This window comes from Monopterus albus, unplaced genomic scaffold (genome assembly GCF_001952655.1).
Source record: "Monopterus albus unplaced genomic scaffold, M_albus_1.0 scaffold393.1, whole genome shotgun sequence".
NCBI classification, from domain to species: Eukaryota; Metazoa; Chordata; class Actinopteri; order Synbranchiformes; family Synbranchidae; genus Monopterus; species Monopterus albus.
The window spans coordinates 192,504-209,881 of record NW_018128273.1 but is presented as its reverse complement, the minus strand read 5'-3'; the positions used below and the strand labels follow the sequence as shown (position 1 = coordinate 209,881).

Sequence of the window (17,378 nt, the reverse complement as noted above, 5' to 3'; positions counted from 1 at the left end):
CTGGTCTGTCAGCCTTTGCATTCAGCCTCGACTCCTGCTGCCCAGACCCCTGTCATCTCAGCTGTAGCAGCACATCCACAACACAGTGAAGACAGAAGAGCCGATCTGTATATGCAGTTCAATTGATCTGCGAACTGTTTTCTGTAGGGAATTATCTCCTGACATGCACACAGATTTGGACAGAGAAGCGATGAAATGTTGTGACTGCTGCTTCAAATTCTTTTACACACTGTTTCTGTCATCTCCCTCACTTCACCGGCTACATGTCAATCTGCCAGTTAAAACATCTTATGCAGAGGCATCCAACCTCTAGGTCAACTCGGCATGTGTATCCAGAAAAATAAGAACACGGCTATAAAAAAAGAAAAAAACAGAGATGTAAACAAGCAAGCAAACATTTGAGGTAGATTCTCACTTTTCTTTTACCACAGTCTGTATTTTCTACGTTAAATTCTCATTCCAGTGTACAGACTAAGCGTCAATGCCACCGACTCCAGTTCCTGTAAAATCATACCTTGAGATAAAAGTGCCACTGCTGCAATCTGATTCCTGAAAACAGAATGAAAGACAGAGGCATGTGGACTCACCGTGGATCAAAGCAGAGAATCCAGAGAGGAGCAGAGCCACCGAGTTCCACATCCTGGTGTTGAGGAGCAAGAGAAAAGAGGATGCAGAGGTGGAGAAGCTCCGGATGTTGGAGGAGGAGGGAAGTGAGGGGAGGAAGGACAGACTCAGGAAACTGCTGGAAATCCCCCAGTCTGACTCCAGTCGGCATCAGAGAAGTGTGAGCATGTGCTGGAAGAGAAGGGAGCTGAGAGAGGGAGTGCAAGAGGAAGAGGAGGAGGAGATGGTGGCTGTGAGTGCTCTCTCTCTCTCTCTCCCCCTCTGTCTCTCTGAGAGGTGGGACTACAATGAGAGCACGAGAGAGAAAAATGTCAGTGATGGGAGCAAAAAGACTCAAGATTGAGGAAGGAAGAGATTTTAATTGGTCCACTGCCACGAGTTAACCTTATAAAACACAACAGAACAAGATGATGCACACAATTTTACATAATGTTAATGGAAATTTGAATAAAGAAATATTGGGAGTGTAGCCTTCCCAAAGAGGCCAGCATCACACAGAAAAGGAGGGGATATGTTTAATGCAGAAAACTGAAAACAGTTTTAAATTCTAAACATTCTGGGACTATGCTGACTTAACCTGACTGTCTGCAAGTTAAAGCCTTTTGTGTCTCTTTGTGTCTATTTTCAAAAATCAGGCATATAGTAACTGAACAAATATTGTTAAAAAAAAAATTATATTTCCATTGAAAAGTCTCCCCTGCTTTTTTGTTTAAAAAGGGAAAAACTGAAGCTGATTTTCTGTTTAAGACCTAGGCTACATATTCTCACTGTGTGTTACAGCTGGGTAATCTGTAGCACAACATATGTAATAAATATATGGCAGCTGGTCACATATATGATATGATAATGCATGACAGTGACTATGGTCGAGCACTGCTGGACAGGAGACTGTGTGTTTCTGCTAGTGTGTGTGCGCTTCTCCCACACTACGGGTGGTGAGCTTTGAATCATCCGGGGCAGATGAGCTCCAGTTTAATTGAGGAAGTGTTGGACTCTGCAAGAGGGATGTGAGAGAATGTGCATAGTTAAACTCTTCTTCCCATTTGTCCTCACAAAATGCTGATGCAACAGCAAAGGCAGCAAGGAACTGAAAGAGAAGAAGAGGAGGAGAAGTGGTGGGAGCAAGAGAGGAGGAAGAAAGGCCTGGACTGTATAATGGATTACCCTATTACTTCCAATGCCCTTTGGAATTACCCCTTTCCTAGGCAGCCTGTCACACATCCAGAGCGTTCCTGAGCTACATTTATGCTTGGCTACCCGCAAAGTATGGAGAGTGGCCCCCGGAGGTGAAAAGAAACGATGGCTAAGTCACCGATTAAAGCAGAGAGATCTGCACCAAGCGTGGAACATGGACATAATGTGCCTCAGCACTGCATCGTCAGAAGAGAAGCCTCTTGTTGCTGCCTGTGCTGCATTCCGGAAACATCGCTATTTAAATGTGTGCAAAAAAAAAAAAAAGCCTTTTGTGCCATTATGCACCAGGCATCAGCGTGACACAGTGCCAAACACAAAATTCATTATGCCTCATAAAAATACAGATTGGAAGCACTGAGGCATGGGTGACATCTGGTGGTTGCTTTCCAACTGCATGTTGGCTGGAGCTCAGCAACACTGGCACTTTGTTGGGGGAACCAGTGATGTGATGGTGTTAATTAATGAGGAAGAAACTGGCGTACATTAAAACAAGAAGAGTAGGCTGTAAAGAGAAGGCTAATCAGAAAATCGGTGGGAAAAAAACAATGCACAGGCTGCAGATTAAAGCCATACAACTGATGAGTCTAGTTGGAGGAGAATGAGGAGAATGAGCATCATGTGGACAGTAATGTGCACAGGGCGCACTCACAGCAGCAGTGGTTGCCATCACGCTGACCTGGCATGACTACAGCACATCCAAGGCTGTGCTAAATGATGAATGTCATCCCTGACAATGCAGCCATCAGGGCTGCTGGGCTGTGAGTTTTTAATTAGTTTCCAGATTGGATTCAGGCCTCTCAGATGCTGACATGTCCTCTCCAACTAATAGTGTGTTATCGACAAACAAGCACATACATCCACTTGTGTGTGACATCTGATTCGTCAGTGGCCTTTTTTGTTTCGAATGAAGTTGAGTGAGGAATGAAGTTCCCTTCTAATAGACTATTAAGGTCTGACACAGTGACCCTTGGAGCAGCTGGACAAAAGTAGACTGTTAACTAAGTAAATCCCTTCCAAAACGGTTGAGGGTGCACGAACCACATTTTGAGCTCTTCAGTTTGCAGCTCAGCATGTGAGAGCTCCAAGGCGAAGAATCAGATTTGAGAGCATGATCCTGGCAATGCACGCACTCATTTGAGTTTGCGCTTGCAGATTTCTCCAGTGGAGTTTGTGTGAAAGTCAGTTATGAAAGTGTAAAAAAAAAAAAAAAGCCTAGTTTGAAGTGCTATTCACTTTGTTTCTGTTCTTACAAATCGGTGTCTGTGTGCTCTTAAATGCTGAGTTGCAAGGAAGCACTTGAAATGTGGTTCTTGGACCCTCAAGCGTTTTATCAAGGATTTACTTCCATAGTTATCCACTAAAATTGTATGGTGTGAAATGTTGAAAGATATGATGACTTAGTGTTGCACTATTACATTGTCTGACTCATGACAGTGTAAAAAAAATGCATTCTTCCAAAACCTGGCACGTTATCCACAACACAACTCGGCCTCTGGCAGTTTAGTCAGATATTTGGTTGTTATTCTAGTAGTGATGGAGCCTTGTAACACTAACTTACGTATGTCTGAACCCTAATTTTGAACCTACAGCCAGGAAACAGGTGGCTGTAGTGTAATATCTGACACATGTAACTCATGTATTGTTACTGGATGTGTGACAAAGCTTGGCATTCGTTTTTCTGACTCTTACTGATAATCCAAACAAAGATGGCAGCTAGAAAGGACATGCATGTAAATTGGAAAGCGTGAACCAAAATTTAACAGATTTATTCAGTAGATGTGTATATGAATTCTATATTGATTTTACTTGATTATTTTGTTGTTTTGTTTTTGTTTTCACTCAAATATGCTATGTCCTGTTATTATTATATGATGGGCACAAACTGTGGATGCAGACAGAGTGGTGCCAATTTTCTCCTCTAACTGTTGGCAAGAAAGCAAGTAATCATATTTCCCAAAAATGTCAAACATTCCTTTAACCCTAATTGTGACCTTTAAAACACAGAACTGAGATACTGCTGTTTGCATGCTAATGGGACTTGTTTATCTGTTAAACAAAGCTTCCCTGCAGCTCAGACAGAAGCAGTTAATACCTTGATGAGAAGATGAACTGGCATGGAGCAGATTTACCATTTACCAGCCACAGCAATTAGTGCATTCAAAATATCCCAGCTTAATTTCCCTTTCTTAGCAGCCAATGGATGATTTGCAGTAGAAGATACTAATTGAGGACATGCTGGCTACTGGCCACAGAGGCAAGAAGAATTGACATACCAGCTACAGCAGCCAGGATTTACAGGCACTTGGCTGGATACTTGAATTAATTTGAAGCCTTGCAGATGTACATATATCCTTTCAGCATCTTGTTATTATAAGGGTCATATAATTTGTGGTCTCTATCACCAGAGTAGAGTCATTCCTGCAGGGTTTTGGTCTGTATTTCAGTCACATAGTCGTATTTCTGAATCTAGTGAGATGCCATCTGTATTTGTCAGATACCATCCGCAAGGGTTTGGTGTTGACAGTCCTGTGCTGAGGCAGAGACAGTTGAGAGCTCCCTGACTGCAGAATATCACAACAAAACATCCGGACAGCAGCATCTGGCTAAGTCTCAGAGTAGAACTGACTATTTTTACTGTAGCGTAATGCATCATTCTTCTGGAGGGAGGTCTGCTGAGGTGAAACTTGCTGATCACACTACCAGAATGTTTTTGCTCTCCCATCTCACCCCCATCACCCTCCTGCTCCCTCTATCTATCTTTAAATACATGTTGTCTTCAGATTAGTTAATACTGTTCTTCATCCGGATATGCTCCGCCCACCCTTTGCTCCTTGGGTTTTTCCCTTTGGAACATGCTCCATTATCTGTAGACCCATCTGTCACAAGGATTTAGATAAATGATGCTGAATGTCATTGTTATGACTTTAATGCTTAATATTCCACCCTGCTCTGTACATAGTGTTCAGTGAAGGGGTGGCATCTTTGATATTTCATAAGCTCATAAGTATCAGATCTCTGGCTGTTTTGATTAATCTGCAATACAAATCTGCTGAATTGATACTGAGAACTGTTATTCTCTTTTGAAGATTAGATTTATTTAAAAAAAAAAGGTTTGTATAACCCACTTGGAATTCTCTCAGGACAGTAATCATAACAACTGATGAAATTTCATATGCAAAGTGATTTAATAGCATTCCTTATCAGACTGTGAAAATTTGCGGGGTGGGGGGGTGATGATATATCACACTAGGGCACGCATGTATAAGCAGAGGTCCCAGCACACACATTAACACACACACACACAGGAGAGGAACTCTGCCAATCCCAGCTAAAACAACCCTGACAGATGAGTTGTTGTTTGCCTTTGCTCTATGTAACATCTGCAACCTAGAGTCTTTGCGGTTGTTAAGCCCTGCCAGCTTTAAGGAAGATGCCCTGATGGAGGAAGGATGGCCAAATAAGGGAACAAATGCCTGAAAATGTAATGGATATCTATGATATGGGTATTTTCCTCATGTATTGTTATATGCAGGAAAGTTTATAACCACTTCTTGATTCTGTGGGAGGAGCTCTGTGATGCTGAGGCTGCTAATGGACTACTGCAAAGTTCAAGGAGACATTTGGAATATTGTGATCTAATCACACTGGAGCTCACTGGTGTTGCAGCTTGATTCTTTTTCAGTGTTTAACTTAAAATTTTGAATGTGTCCTTAATGAGAGTGATGTATTAGAGTTGTAAGTTGCAACAGGATAGTACTTGGAAGATTTCCTTGTGACCTTTGGGACTTTAGGAAGATTAAATACTAAATTACTTGGAAATTACCATAAAGACAAGTTAAGGCCTTTATTCATCATATCGGGTTCTTTGCAGACTGGAAAACATTGCTAAAAAGGTAAGAATAACAATAAGAGCTGTTTTTAAACCAGCCTACAGAAATAATGATTTCACATTAGGAGCCTACTAACAGTTATGTGACTAAATTTGATTGCTGACTATTAAACATTTTTGACTGGACCTTCTGCCAAAATATTAGTTTGTTGCTTCTCCGATATTCAGAATCTTAAAAAAAAATCACCTTTTTCAAATCATATTAACAAAACAAATATGGTCAAGAATTTAGAAAAATGAGCATGAACAAAGCTAAGGTATGAGAAATCTTCTCTGGTGATTAAGCTACAATCACAGTGCTGTTTTCATCAGTTTAAACTGCATTCACTGTCTCAGTGGACTAACATCTGTCTCTCTCTGCCCTCTTTGCACAAACCATTTTAAAAGGATTTGGTAAATCATCACCTTTAAATCCACCATGGCGCAGTCTCCCTCTATGAACTTGTCAGTGGTGGATGGAGACGAAGTGGAAGAGCAGCGGCCCCTCCTCCCACCGAGGATGGTTCCAGCACCTCAGGCCTGCTCTCCACAGTGTGGGATACACCACACAGTCCAAACATCAATTGATCACACCATGTGGCTGCACAGGACCCAGGCCATGGCCACCACACCTTTATATAATGGCCTTCTTTATGTTACACCATCGCCTCGCTGCAGCAGGGGAGACAAACCCAAAGGCAAAGAGGAAAAATGTGTGAAAGGCTCAGGGGGGAGTAGACAAAACCCAGGACACAAGGAGCGAAATCACCAGCACAAAACCAAAAACCCAGGATCTCTCAGACTCCAGGAGAAAGTCACCTCTTTCATTGACATCCCCATTGCTCCCTGTGGGTCACCCTTCAAGGGCCCCTGCAGGTCACATTTAGATGTCAAGGATGTTGAGAGCAGAGGTCGCCACAAGTCAGGTACTGTTTCTTTGGAGATGCACAACCGCCAGAGTCTCCCAGAGATCATCATCACCAGCAAAGATGATGACATCCAGCCACGCAATGAGACGCCAAAGTACTATCAGGAGCTGTGTGGTGAAAAAGGCCTGCTGCCAGGAGTCGAGTGTCCCATTCTCAATCCTAAATGCAGTCCAAAAGACAAGGACGACCGCTACTGGAAGACTCACAGCATTGGTTGGCGGCTGGTCCGCAGGAGGGCTCTCTTTCTGAGGAGGCAGCGGCTGAATGACTGCGCCCTGGTGGTGGGGATATTCGGGGTGGTGATGATGGTGATGGAGACAGAGCTGTCCTGGAGCGTCTACAGCAAGGTTAGGGAGAAAAAGAAAACCAGAATAAAACCTGAGAGATGTGAATGCAATTCTCATCTGTAGATGTTTTTCAAGAGTGAAAAATAATAATAATTGGTAAAGGAAAGAAATCAGTGTTTTAACTGAAGTTAACTTCTATTAAAAGGGCCCATCAGCAGTTATACTTCAAAGTTTTACAACCTGAGAAATCACATTCTGAGTAATAACACAGCACTACTTCAACCTCATTTGTATCCAGTGAAAACAAAAACTGGGCTGTACTGGAAAATCAGAGTGGCTCAACCAGCAACTGCAAGAAAATGCATTGTACACCCATAATATGTTTGTCATAATCTTGCAAGTAAATTATTCAAATGTAGGTAATATTACATGGGATCACTAATGCAATTTCATAGAATGAGCTTTGTAATGACGAACAATCATCAGCTGACAATGACGTGTTTGTCTACGTGTCTGTGTGTGTGTGTGTGTGTGTGTGTGTGTGTGTGTCCTGCAGAGCTCTATCTACTCTCTCGTGTTCAAGTCCGTCATCAGTTTCTCTACAGTCGTCCTGCTCTGCCTCATTGTAGCGTACCACTGCTGTGAGGTGCAGGTAACTCGTCATTATTGCGTCATCAGTGTTTTTTCCTTTTTAATCCAAGTCCTCCTCCATTAGAGTCCCATTTGCAGTGAAAAAAAAACCACTTTTAGTTCTTTTTTGCTGCTGGGATTGTCACTACATGAGTAATTTCTATAAGTTCTCTTTTTAAAGAAAGGTTTTTGCACCAGTAGTTTCCAGTCTTTTTGTTCTGTGGCTTAAAATGAAGCACAGTCTACTTCTAACTCCTGCATCACAGGTTATGGCCTTAGGGTGTAGAGAACTGTTAAACCAAAGAGTGAGTTTTCTCTCATTCCATTTGAGAGATTTTTGAGGTCTGAAGAGGTGAAAGCGTGCAGTATTTTATAAAAAGTTAAAGCTTGAGAAAAGTCAGGAAACAAACATTATTTGATGTATTTTCCTGTTGTATCTATACCAGCTCTTTTCAGTGCTCAGCTTCACTATAATGCCCTCTTCACTTCTCTGTGGTAGCTCTATGTTCATGACATTGGTGCTGAAGACTGGCGGATTGCCATGACAACGGACCGTTTAGCTCTGATAGCTCTGGAGCTGGCAGCGGTGGCCATTCACCCCTATCCGGTGGGTCTGCTTTCGTACTTCCAGCAGACCACGGCTCGCCTGACACTGTCAGAGACAGAGCTGGAGATCGTCTTGGCTTTGCCCATGTTCCTGAGGCTCTACTTGCTGGGTCGGGCCATGATGCTGCACAGCCGCCTCTTCACCGATACTGCATCCCGCAGCATCGGAGCACTTAACAAGGTGGGAGGTCACCTGTCAGCTCCCTTCAGAGTCAGACTTTGGCTTAGATATTGAGATCGTAACACATTTAAATTAAAGAGAAGAGTGAAGTTTGAGTTACTTTGAATTTAAACACTGAGGCAGTGGGCAACAGTCTGCTATGGGACATGATTCATGGGATATTAGTCTATATTTTGGATAATGATTTGGGCTGGGCTTCCTCTATGAACATTTCATGTACATCTGTTTATGTCTTATGTCTAGGTGGGTCGAGAGGTCACTAGACGTGTGACACTTGAGGTGTGATTATCATAGTTTCGCTCTCATGAATCCCAGTGGCTTCACATGCTGATTATGTCCTCGCTAGCTCTCCTTTGCTTGTCTGCTTTCTTTTCCACAGTGGATAATATCCACCTGGCTAATCCCTTCCCTTATGAATGCTATTTAAGAGTGACAAAAATGACCTTTGTCTCCCCTCTGCAATGCCAAACCTACTATCCATGTATCAAGCCAGACTGAGAACAAGCTTTCTTATCCCTCATCTCCTCTGTATTACGGAATCATAATCTGACAGGTGCTATTCTAAATAGTCTAGCTAAATAGCTACTGTCAAAATTATGATGTAATTCATCCTCTTTGTGATCTTTAGATACACTTCAACACCCGCTTTGTGGGAAAAACACTAATGACCACCTACCCCGGCACTGTGCTGATGATTTTCAGTGTTTCTCTGTGGATTGTGGCAGCGTGGGGGTTACATGTTTGTGAGAGGTATGTGATGATGGTCTACTACAGAGTACACAGTGATGTCTACAGTGCTGTCAGCAGCATGCTGTACTATATCTGTACTAGCTCGATGATACTGACAGATTCAAATATCACCTAATCCTGACCTGATGGTGATAATGTCATAGGTTTTTTGGATATTAACTTTTTTATTATAAAATGCAAACTAGGCTTGTGTAAGAAAAGAATCAGTAATGTGAAAATATACAATTCTTATACATCTACAACAGTCCGACTCATTGAGTAAAGCAGCATTTAAGATGAATCAAAATGACCCTCATGTCAAGATGTCAATACTACATCTATTTATTAACCTGCTCTACATTATAACACAACATCAGAGGGAGAAAATAACCAGTCCTCTCTGTTCCCTCAGACACCACAACTACAGAGACCTTAGTAGCAACTACATGGAAGCCCTGTGGATGGTCTCTGTCACTTTCCTGTCCATTGGTTATGGAGATGTGGTGCCTCACACTTACTGTGGACGCAGCATCTGCCTCCTCACTGGGATAATGGTAAGCACATGGTGTACTGAGCAGAGGCCTGATAGTTTCCTCTGTAACAAAACTACCAACACACTATTTCAGATGATGAATGCAAATATAAATGTCTAACTGTGACTCTGACAGGGAGCAGGCTGTACAGTCCTGGTGGTGGCCGTAGTCGCCAGGAAGCTGGAACTGACCAGAGCTGAGAAACATGTTCACAACTTTATGATGGACTCCCACATCTCCAAGAGGGTAACTGCCAACATTTCTCCTTAGTGTGGCTGGATTTTACATAGAGCCACAAGTAAGGGACTCTTATCAACAGGTATATGTTGTATTGTACAACATAATCACTTGCAGTGTGTAGTTTCACCCTTAATTGGCACAATTTAAAGAACACACATCAACTGATTTTACTCAACAGTAATTTGTTTCTATTTGTCTTTATTGAGTAAAAACCTGCAAATGGAATGAAATAAGTTTACCTTGATTCAAGATAAACCAACTTCTTCAAATAGTTTTCCAGCAAGTTGTCTTGGTTTTTATGCCTCTGTACTTGTGACAGCTGCAACAGGAGGCATTTGTTCTCGTGTTGTCCTCCTGTACGCCTGTATGTCCCATTCTTGTCAGGAACACTTTGAGGGAACTTCTTCAAATTTGGCTTAAGTGTCCACCTGGACTCAGTGATGAACTGATTAGATTTTGTTCAAGGTCAGTGACCTTACTTCTGTCACATACCCGTGAGTTTGACTGGTTGGCGGAGGCAAACAAACACAAAGCTGTAATTCTAGTTTGTTTTTGTTTGTTGTTTTTTTTACTTGGCTTATTTGCATTTTGTTGTTGTTATTCAATATGGGGAGTAAATAATAGCCCATTGAGTTATGTGCATAGGCTCATTTTAATTTTTTTATAGATAAAAATTGCTGCTGCAAATGTTCTGAGAGAGACTTGGCTCATCTACAAACACACTAAGCTGTCGAGAGAAAGAGACCACACCAGAGTCCGCATGCACCAGAGGAAGCTGCTTCTGGCCATCCACCAGTAAGACACCTTCATATAAAGCTACAAGGAAGAACAACTGCGTCACTTTACTTACTATAAGTTCATGCTAAAATAACACTACTTACATTTATATATTAATTCTTACCTTTTTATATCAAATGGCATTTGGTTTTATATATTCACATATTTTAAGCACACCTTGCTTTCCTCCATTTTTATTTTCTCTCAATGATATTCCACTGATTTATGATTTTTGAACCATCTGTCTAAACATCATTACTCATCCCAGTTATAAAAGGAAATTCTTCTGCCTCTTTGAATGTATTTTAAAATAACATTTTGTCATAGCTGGGCAGTAATCTGAAGCAAATGACAAAATTAAGGGCGTAAATTCCTGTGAGTGTAAAGTTTGGTACTGTCTTGCCGTTGTGGCATTAATTAAAGATTATGAAGATTACTGCAAGAGAAAGTGTAGATCACTTTACATCCATAGCCCAGAGATTGGAGAATGCCACACATATTTATAAGAGGCGTGAACTGAACAAGTAATAGTGTCTCCCCCTAAATCACAGCTGAATTGGCTGCTTCCAGCTGTAAATGTGTTGAGATGTTATTGATAACTGATTGAACGCCATTATTTTACATGTGGATGCGCTCGCTGAGCCCAGTGGCTTTCCGTAGTTTTAAGGCCATATGGGTGAGCTGATTCTTTACATTTCTCTTGTCATCACTAACTTCCCGTAGCACCTAGAAATAAATGATTTTGCCTTCAGGCTTCGTCGTGTAAAGATGGAGAAGAGGATACTTGCAGATCAGAGTAACTCCTTAGTGGATCTCAACAAGGTGAGAGGCAAATGAGTGCATCATTTTATGACGGGAAACCTCAGAAAAGCAGAGTTTAATGTTCCAAAATTCCTTTTCTTCCTCTTTACATGGACCTCCATGCACCACCCTGAACACGGACAACCTCGATGCAGATGCAAAACCTGATGTATGACATGCTGGCAGAGGTGCAGGGCTGCAGGGGGGAGCTCGACACACACATCCACAGCCTGGAGAAGCATGTGGAAGAGCTGAGGGAGGGCTTCAGGAGCCTGATGCCGCTCCTGTCCAGTACCTTGTCCACACAGAACTCCTCCATCCGCCACCTGCTCAGGGAAAGGGAGGTGAAGATGGAGACTGCTAGTGTGAGCGACAGGTAGAGTGAATGAGGAAGGTGATGGAGAAATGAAGGCTTCTCAGGGGGCTTCTGGAGGACCATCTGCTTATAATGCAGCCAGGTGGGACATTTTTCTTAGAGGTGGACACACTGGTGTTAATAACAAAGTGAAGGCTGTACTGAAGTGTATAAAATTGTATTTAAGTAGTAGCAGGAATACTATAAAGCCAAAATGTGGACAGTAAAATTCATTTATCAAGGCTTTTTGCATTTTCCCTGTCCTTCCTGGCACCAAAAGTAATTTTCCAAAAATGTAATTTTATTCCAGCTTTGTTTTTATATTATATTAAATTGAATATTTGGGTGTTTGGACAGTTGGTCTGACACTGTGCTTTAAGAAATTAAGGGAAATAATCATTAACAGAGAGAGAGCTTTTACCACTTCTATCAGGGAGTAGCTTTATCTATAAACACGGCACTTTGTTCTTATGTAGTAAAAAGGATAAATTTAAATGCAGGTTTGTAATATACTGATGCACTCATACAGAATTATGAGGTTAACCTGTAGTAGTGGAACAATACATGTAGTGAAGTAACACCCCAAACCGTTCCTTTAGCCAAAACATTTTATTCAGAGAGACAGGGTTGGAGGGTGGAGTTACAGCAACAACAGATCTGTCAACGTGAACTCCAACTGCTGCTCAGTCGGTCCTCAGTCTCAGACCAGACCGCCGGGTAAAGGCGCTGATATCAACCGGTCCATCCCCTCCTCTCCCCTTCAGCTCCAGGGAAACAGCTAGTGCTGCTTCCTCCTGAATGAACACCCTGCCAAGAGGACACAAAGACGGTCAGAGTGCTGCTGACAAAAGACAAGGCTTACAGTACAGAAAGAGTGCAGGCGCTGTGCACTGCTGATACAAGAGTCATTTGCAGCTTCTTTTCTCATGACCAACTGACTTTACATTTAACGTGTAAGGACAGCGGCACTGGATGCAACACCAGCAGTATCAGACCTGCGCTGCACAACGGCCACAGTAAATGTTTGTTCTCAGCCTTCGAAAGGGGGGAGCCAGTCGTCTAGCTCAACCCTTCTGCAAACTGAGGTCACTCTGGCACTGGAATGAGACTGGAAGACCACAATAGAGGAGGTCCAGTCACTTAGCAGTGCGGCTAACAACAAGCCATTTTACACTACACACACAACTGGGGCAGCAACCAAATGGCCAAAGCTTAAGCTATGTTAAATAAATCTTAGTGTTTCCTAGCACACTATTCTGTTCTTTGTCCCACAAGATAGTAACCGGTTCTAAACTGGGTCCTGATTAGTCATGCATGAAGTTGTAGCACCTGGATTTTAATGTGTTGCATGTTCATCCTGTTCTACAGGAGAGAATTAGAGCCACTGTAAAACAAAAACTTGTACCTGACTTTTTTCCCCTCAAAATTCTGCCTTTAATCTCAGAATTCTTAGAAAAAAAGAGAGAATTCTGAGATTAGTCAGAATTCTGTGTTTTTGTGTGGCCCTAATCCTCTTCCATACTGTTCTTTTGTTTCCTCCCACTGCTGAAATAACATACTGATCAAATATTGGTTGATATGTAATGTGTGGGGTTACTTAGAGGTTTTCCATACAAACAGTTCAGCATGTAAAATCAGATGGTATTCTCAGTCCTATGTGCTACCAACAGCATTCAGTTATAAACCGAAAGCTCTCAGTGAAGATTACTTGGTCCAATGCAAAAATGGTTCCCAAAAGGTTATTTCCTTGTCTGGTGTAGAGAATTAAAGATGGTATTGAAAAACAATCTGCCTGTGCTTTTTTTTGGAAAAGCCAATTAAAAGATGTCAAAATGACACCATGCACTTCTGGAGAGCTCTGACTTTTTGGTTCCTGATGACAAAAGGCCTCATATCCCAAGCTTGAATCGGTAAAGACTGAACATAAATTTGGGGTTTCTACAACACTGAATTTGCAGTTCTCAATCTTAATGTATTAAATTCAGCTTTGTCAAATAAAAGGCCTTAGAAGATACTAAAGTCAAGGGATTTCTCTGCCTCTGGCAGTGTTAGTCAAAATGTTTTTGTATCAGACTGCAGGGCCACATTACACATGTACAAGCTAAAACAATAGCAGCTGTGACAACAGACTGTGCTGCAGGAGGCTCCTGAATCCTTTATGGGGCATTTCAGTCAGACAGTGAGAAGACAGAGTCTGGGACGTGCATGTTCTAGTAAGTTTGTTTTTAACAAGTTATGAGATTATATAAAAAGGAGCCCATTTTGGTTTGTATGAGCTTTGATTGGCAGCCCAATGCTGTCACTCCACTTCTCCTCACTGCCGTTTACACAATATTTTAACTTCATTTTTGCGTGGGGTGGGGGGGTGACGCCATGTCCATCATATATACAGTCAATGGGCTGCACAAATAAACTACAGAGCCCTACTGTGGAGCCAACCCTGAGTTATACTGGTGTTGTGTATGCTGCAGGGTAAAACTCACCCTCTGTAAGGCGTGCTTTGCCTCCGGTGGGCTGACACAGGACTGTTGAACAGCCCACACACAGCACGACTGTCTGAGCATGGCTGAACACAGTTGTGATCTTGTAGCATCCTAGAAAAGACAGACAGCAGTTACAACTCTTGACTTCAAAACCCACCACTCACAAGCTGACGTGATTAAATGGCATCCAAGTCAGTTCAAGTTAACAGTACTGCTCGGATGTATTTGCATGTAGAAAAACGGTACCTGGACATTTCACATCCATAAAGTAAGAGTTGGGACTCTGAACTAGCCGCTTCTTCTTGTGCCTCCTCTTCTCCTCCTCAGGGGATGGGTGCAATAAGTCTTTCGCGAGCTGCATTGGGAGAAGAACAGCAGGAAACGGTGAAGCTCTCTCCAGATAACATTTAGATGAGGAATTACAAACTGATTATCCAGAATAAAAGACTAAAATAACGATTCGTTTAACGTTAGCTCCATAACTTGACTTAAAAGCGCACATACTATTGTGTTAGCACTGTTTTGTTCTTGTAAACGTGCTATGTTCAGGCTCCTGGGCTTGGCCTACTATTAGATTAAGTATTGTAACATTATTTTAAGGATTATCACCAGTCGCGAGTGATATCTCAAATACGATTATCAGTGATAACCTGCTCGGCAACCAAGAGCGCAAAGTTAAAAAGAAATGGCTGATGATGTAAAGTTTTCTAGGTTATGAGCCGTTTAACTGGCTCCATGTTTGCGATGTGCGCGCAGCCATCTTGTGTCACAATGCGCTCAAATGTGCACAATTATTTGTGTTAAACTAGGACCAAAACTCAACAAAAGCCTCTAAAGCCGACACCAGTGGAATCGCTACATTCTAACGTCAACGTCGAGTTGTCCGGTGGCTCTGTAACACGCGAATAAACGGTAAAATATCCGTTCACAACGGCTTGCGAATACTCACTGGCATGTTGGCGAAGAAATAGCCGCTGCCGAAAAGGAGGCATCACCGGAAGCGAGGAGCTCAAATCGCTGCTTCCTTTGCGCACGAGACGGACGTGACACATTTCTCAGGACATGGTCGCCATATTACTGAGGTCACAACTCGATCGAAGTTTTTTTTTTTCTTTTATTAAGTCAAACCAAACAGACAAGCAATTACAAAGTCTAATACAGATTTTGAACAGTACAAAGACTGAGCAAGTTCAAAATTAATCAAAACTAACATTATCCCAATAGAACAGGAAAGCCAAACAAACAGGGAAGCCAAATGACACACACACACAAAAAAACTATTCAACACATTCATTTACATTAATTAGATTAATTAACATTTGATATAATTCCTGTGACAGTTTAGTGTTTATATACTTCAATGACTCACACAAAATAGAAAGCTCTTTCATAAAAACTGAGAGATGTGGGGTCAGATTCCTAAATTTGCATTTATGTATATAATATTTTGCCATAATTATCAAATTGTTTAACATAAAATCCATTCTTGAGTCCTTTAAAAGTATACCAAATTGAATATTTTCATAGTTTAATTGAGATAGAGACGGATTATCCTTTAAACACCACTGACAAAATGCTTTCCAAAATGAAGAAGACACACTACAGCTGAAGAAAAGATGTTCCTGTGATTCCATGTCATTTTCACAAAATGTACATACATTTGTGTCAAGCCCAAATTTAAGGTACAACAATTCTTTACATGGATAGATTTCATTCATTGTTTTAAAATGCACCTCTTTAGCTTTAGGTGAAATTGGGAACTTCAAGAAATTACATCTTATTTTCTTTGCATCAGAGGAAGCATTCAGATATTTTTCTAGCAAATACCTTCTTTTCAGAGATGAAGGAAAACATGCTTTAGTAAGTGTGGATCTTAAAAATTATTTTTTACTGCATTTGTCAGATAGAAAAGTACAGTCTTGTACTAATAAAGGGTGTAAGCGAGGTATCATCCTTTGATAATATAGTGAACCTTTAATATTTATGAGAATAGCTCGTGGTATGGCTTTTATCACCTTATTATATTTATCCTGAGTACAGTTTAAATTATACTTGTTGTTGAATGCTATTAGGTCCAGAATATTGCCTCTGTCGTCTATTAGATGTCGAATTGACCAAATTCCTTGGTCCGCCCACTCCTTCCAGTAAAAGGACTTTCTCTTTATCAATATGTATTGATTGTTCCAGATTGGCGTATTATGTGGGGAGAAATTGTGCTTGAAAATTAATTTCCAATAAAGCAGGATATGTTGATGGAATTTAGACAATTTTACGGGAACTCCACCGAAGTTACCCCAAGTTGCATTTTTATTCAACTGCTTATAGTCGATGGCTAAGCTAAATGTCCTAATATGAATGACAGTTACTGTTTTGACAAAGATATAAAATAGTGTATTTCCTATGGAAATTGCACATAAAATGCACATTAGAAATATAATAACCTTTAGATAGCATACAATCCCAAAAGCCCAAATGACTTCTGGATTGTACCACGCCAGCACTCCCAAATTTTATTTTCAGAAACTCTCTACTTATAGGGCAGATGGTCTGATAGGAATTTGCATAAATATGCATTTTAATGAGGGGACTGACTTAAAAAAACTGCACGTTAACCTAACACGTTCAAATTACCAGATCTAAGTAGATTCGATCACCGGCAATCGGCGCACAATGCATGCCGGTTAGTTTTCTGTCGACTTGATCCCGACTTGCTCTGACGTAACCCTCACGTGGTCAACGATATTCTCACAGGATCGAGGCGGCTGCAGCTTTTGGAGACAGGCGGTGCAATAGCTCTCCACTGACTGCAAGTAGTGATGGGTAAACGAGGCTTTGTTGGAGCTTCGACACAGTATTCACAAAAACGGTTTATTACTCATTACTCAATGACACAGTGCTCGAGTAGGACATCTAGTGGTCAAGAAAATGAAGTGCAGTCGAGACGTGTCGCTTATTGGTTCATGGATTGTTTGGGATTTGATTCACCATGCACATTCCTGTTCGACTACACTACATGGTTGTATGGTTTCAAGCTGACACAATAAAATATAAAATAAACATGGACACATGTTGAAGACCATGTTCCTTATGTGGCACGTCTGAGTGTAACCCTATATGCTCCTCACTTATATTTTGTGTTAT

General features: G+C 41.4%; 3 protein-coding genes across 5 annotated transcripts in view; 1 reads left to right on the top strand and 2 right to left on the bottom strand.

Annotated features, from left to right (window-relative positions):
- Window positions 1-4,755, bottom strand: part of chrna11 (cholinergic receptor, nicotinic, alpha 11) — an 18,547-nt gene extending 13,792 nt beyond the window's left edge. The window contains exon 1 of the mRNA XM_020586016.1: window positions 588-4,755. Coding sequence (XP_020441672.1) covers window positions 588-639 — 52 coding nt within the window. The 5' untranslated portion in view covers window positions 640-4,755. The remainder of the gene's footprint in view (window positions 1-587) is intronic.
- A 613-nt stretch (window positions 4,756-5,368) lies between these two features.
- LOC109951492 (small conductance calcium-activated potassium channel protein 1-like) lies at window positions 5,369-12,271 on the top strand. 2 transcript variants are annotated; one of them, XM_020586014.1, is made up of 10 exons: window positions 5,369-5,711; window positions 6,095-6,962; window positions 7,459-7,554; window positions 8,032-8,319; window positions 8,948-9,069; window positions 9,461-9,602; window positions 9,717-9,827; window positions 10,489-10,616; window positions 11,351-11,420; window positions 11,555-12,271. In XM_020586014.1, the coding sequence occupies exons 2-10, from the start codon at window positions 6,126-6,128 to the stop codon at window positions 11,777-11,779; spliced, it is 2,019 nt and encodes a 672-aa protein (XP_020441670.1). In that variant the 5' UTR covers window positions 5,369-5,711; window positions 6,095-6,125; the 3' UTR covers window positions 11,780-12,271. The 2 variants fall into 2 exon arrangements, with proteins under 2 accessions (XP_020441670.1, XP_020441671.1); XM_020586015.1 differs by lacking the exon at window positions 5,369-5,711 and having other exon boundaries at window positions 5,965-6,962.
- Window positions 12,272-12,344: 73 nt separating this feature from the next.
- Window positions 12,345-15,281, bottom strand: rps27.1 (ribosomal protein S27, isoform 1). 2 transcript variants are annotated; one of them, XM_020586022.1, is made up of 4 exons: window positions 15,187-15,281; window positions 14,484-14,592; window positions 14,238-14,348; window positions 12,345-12,561 (listed from the first exon to the last, which is right to left on the bottom strand). In XM_020586022.1, the coding sequence occupies exons 1-4, from the start codon at window positions 15,190-15,192 to the stop codon at window positions 12,533-12,535; spliced, it is 255 nt and encodes an 84-aa protein (XP_020441678.1). In that variant the 5' UTR covers window positions 15,193-15,281; the 3' UTR covers window positions 12,345-12,532. The 2 variants fall into 2 exon arrangements, with proteins under 2 accessions (XP_020441678.1, XP_020441677.1); XM_020586021.1 differs by lacking the exon at window positions 15,187-15,281 and having other exon boundaries at window positions 14,484-14,633.
- Between the last annotated feature and the right edge of the window lie 2,097 nt (window positions 15,282-17,378).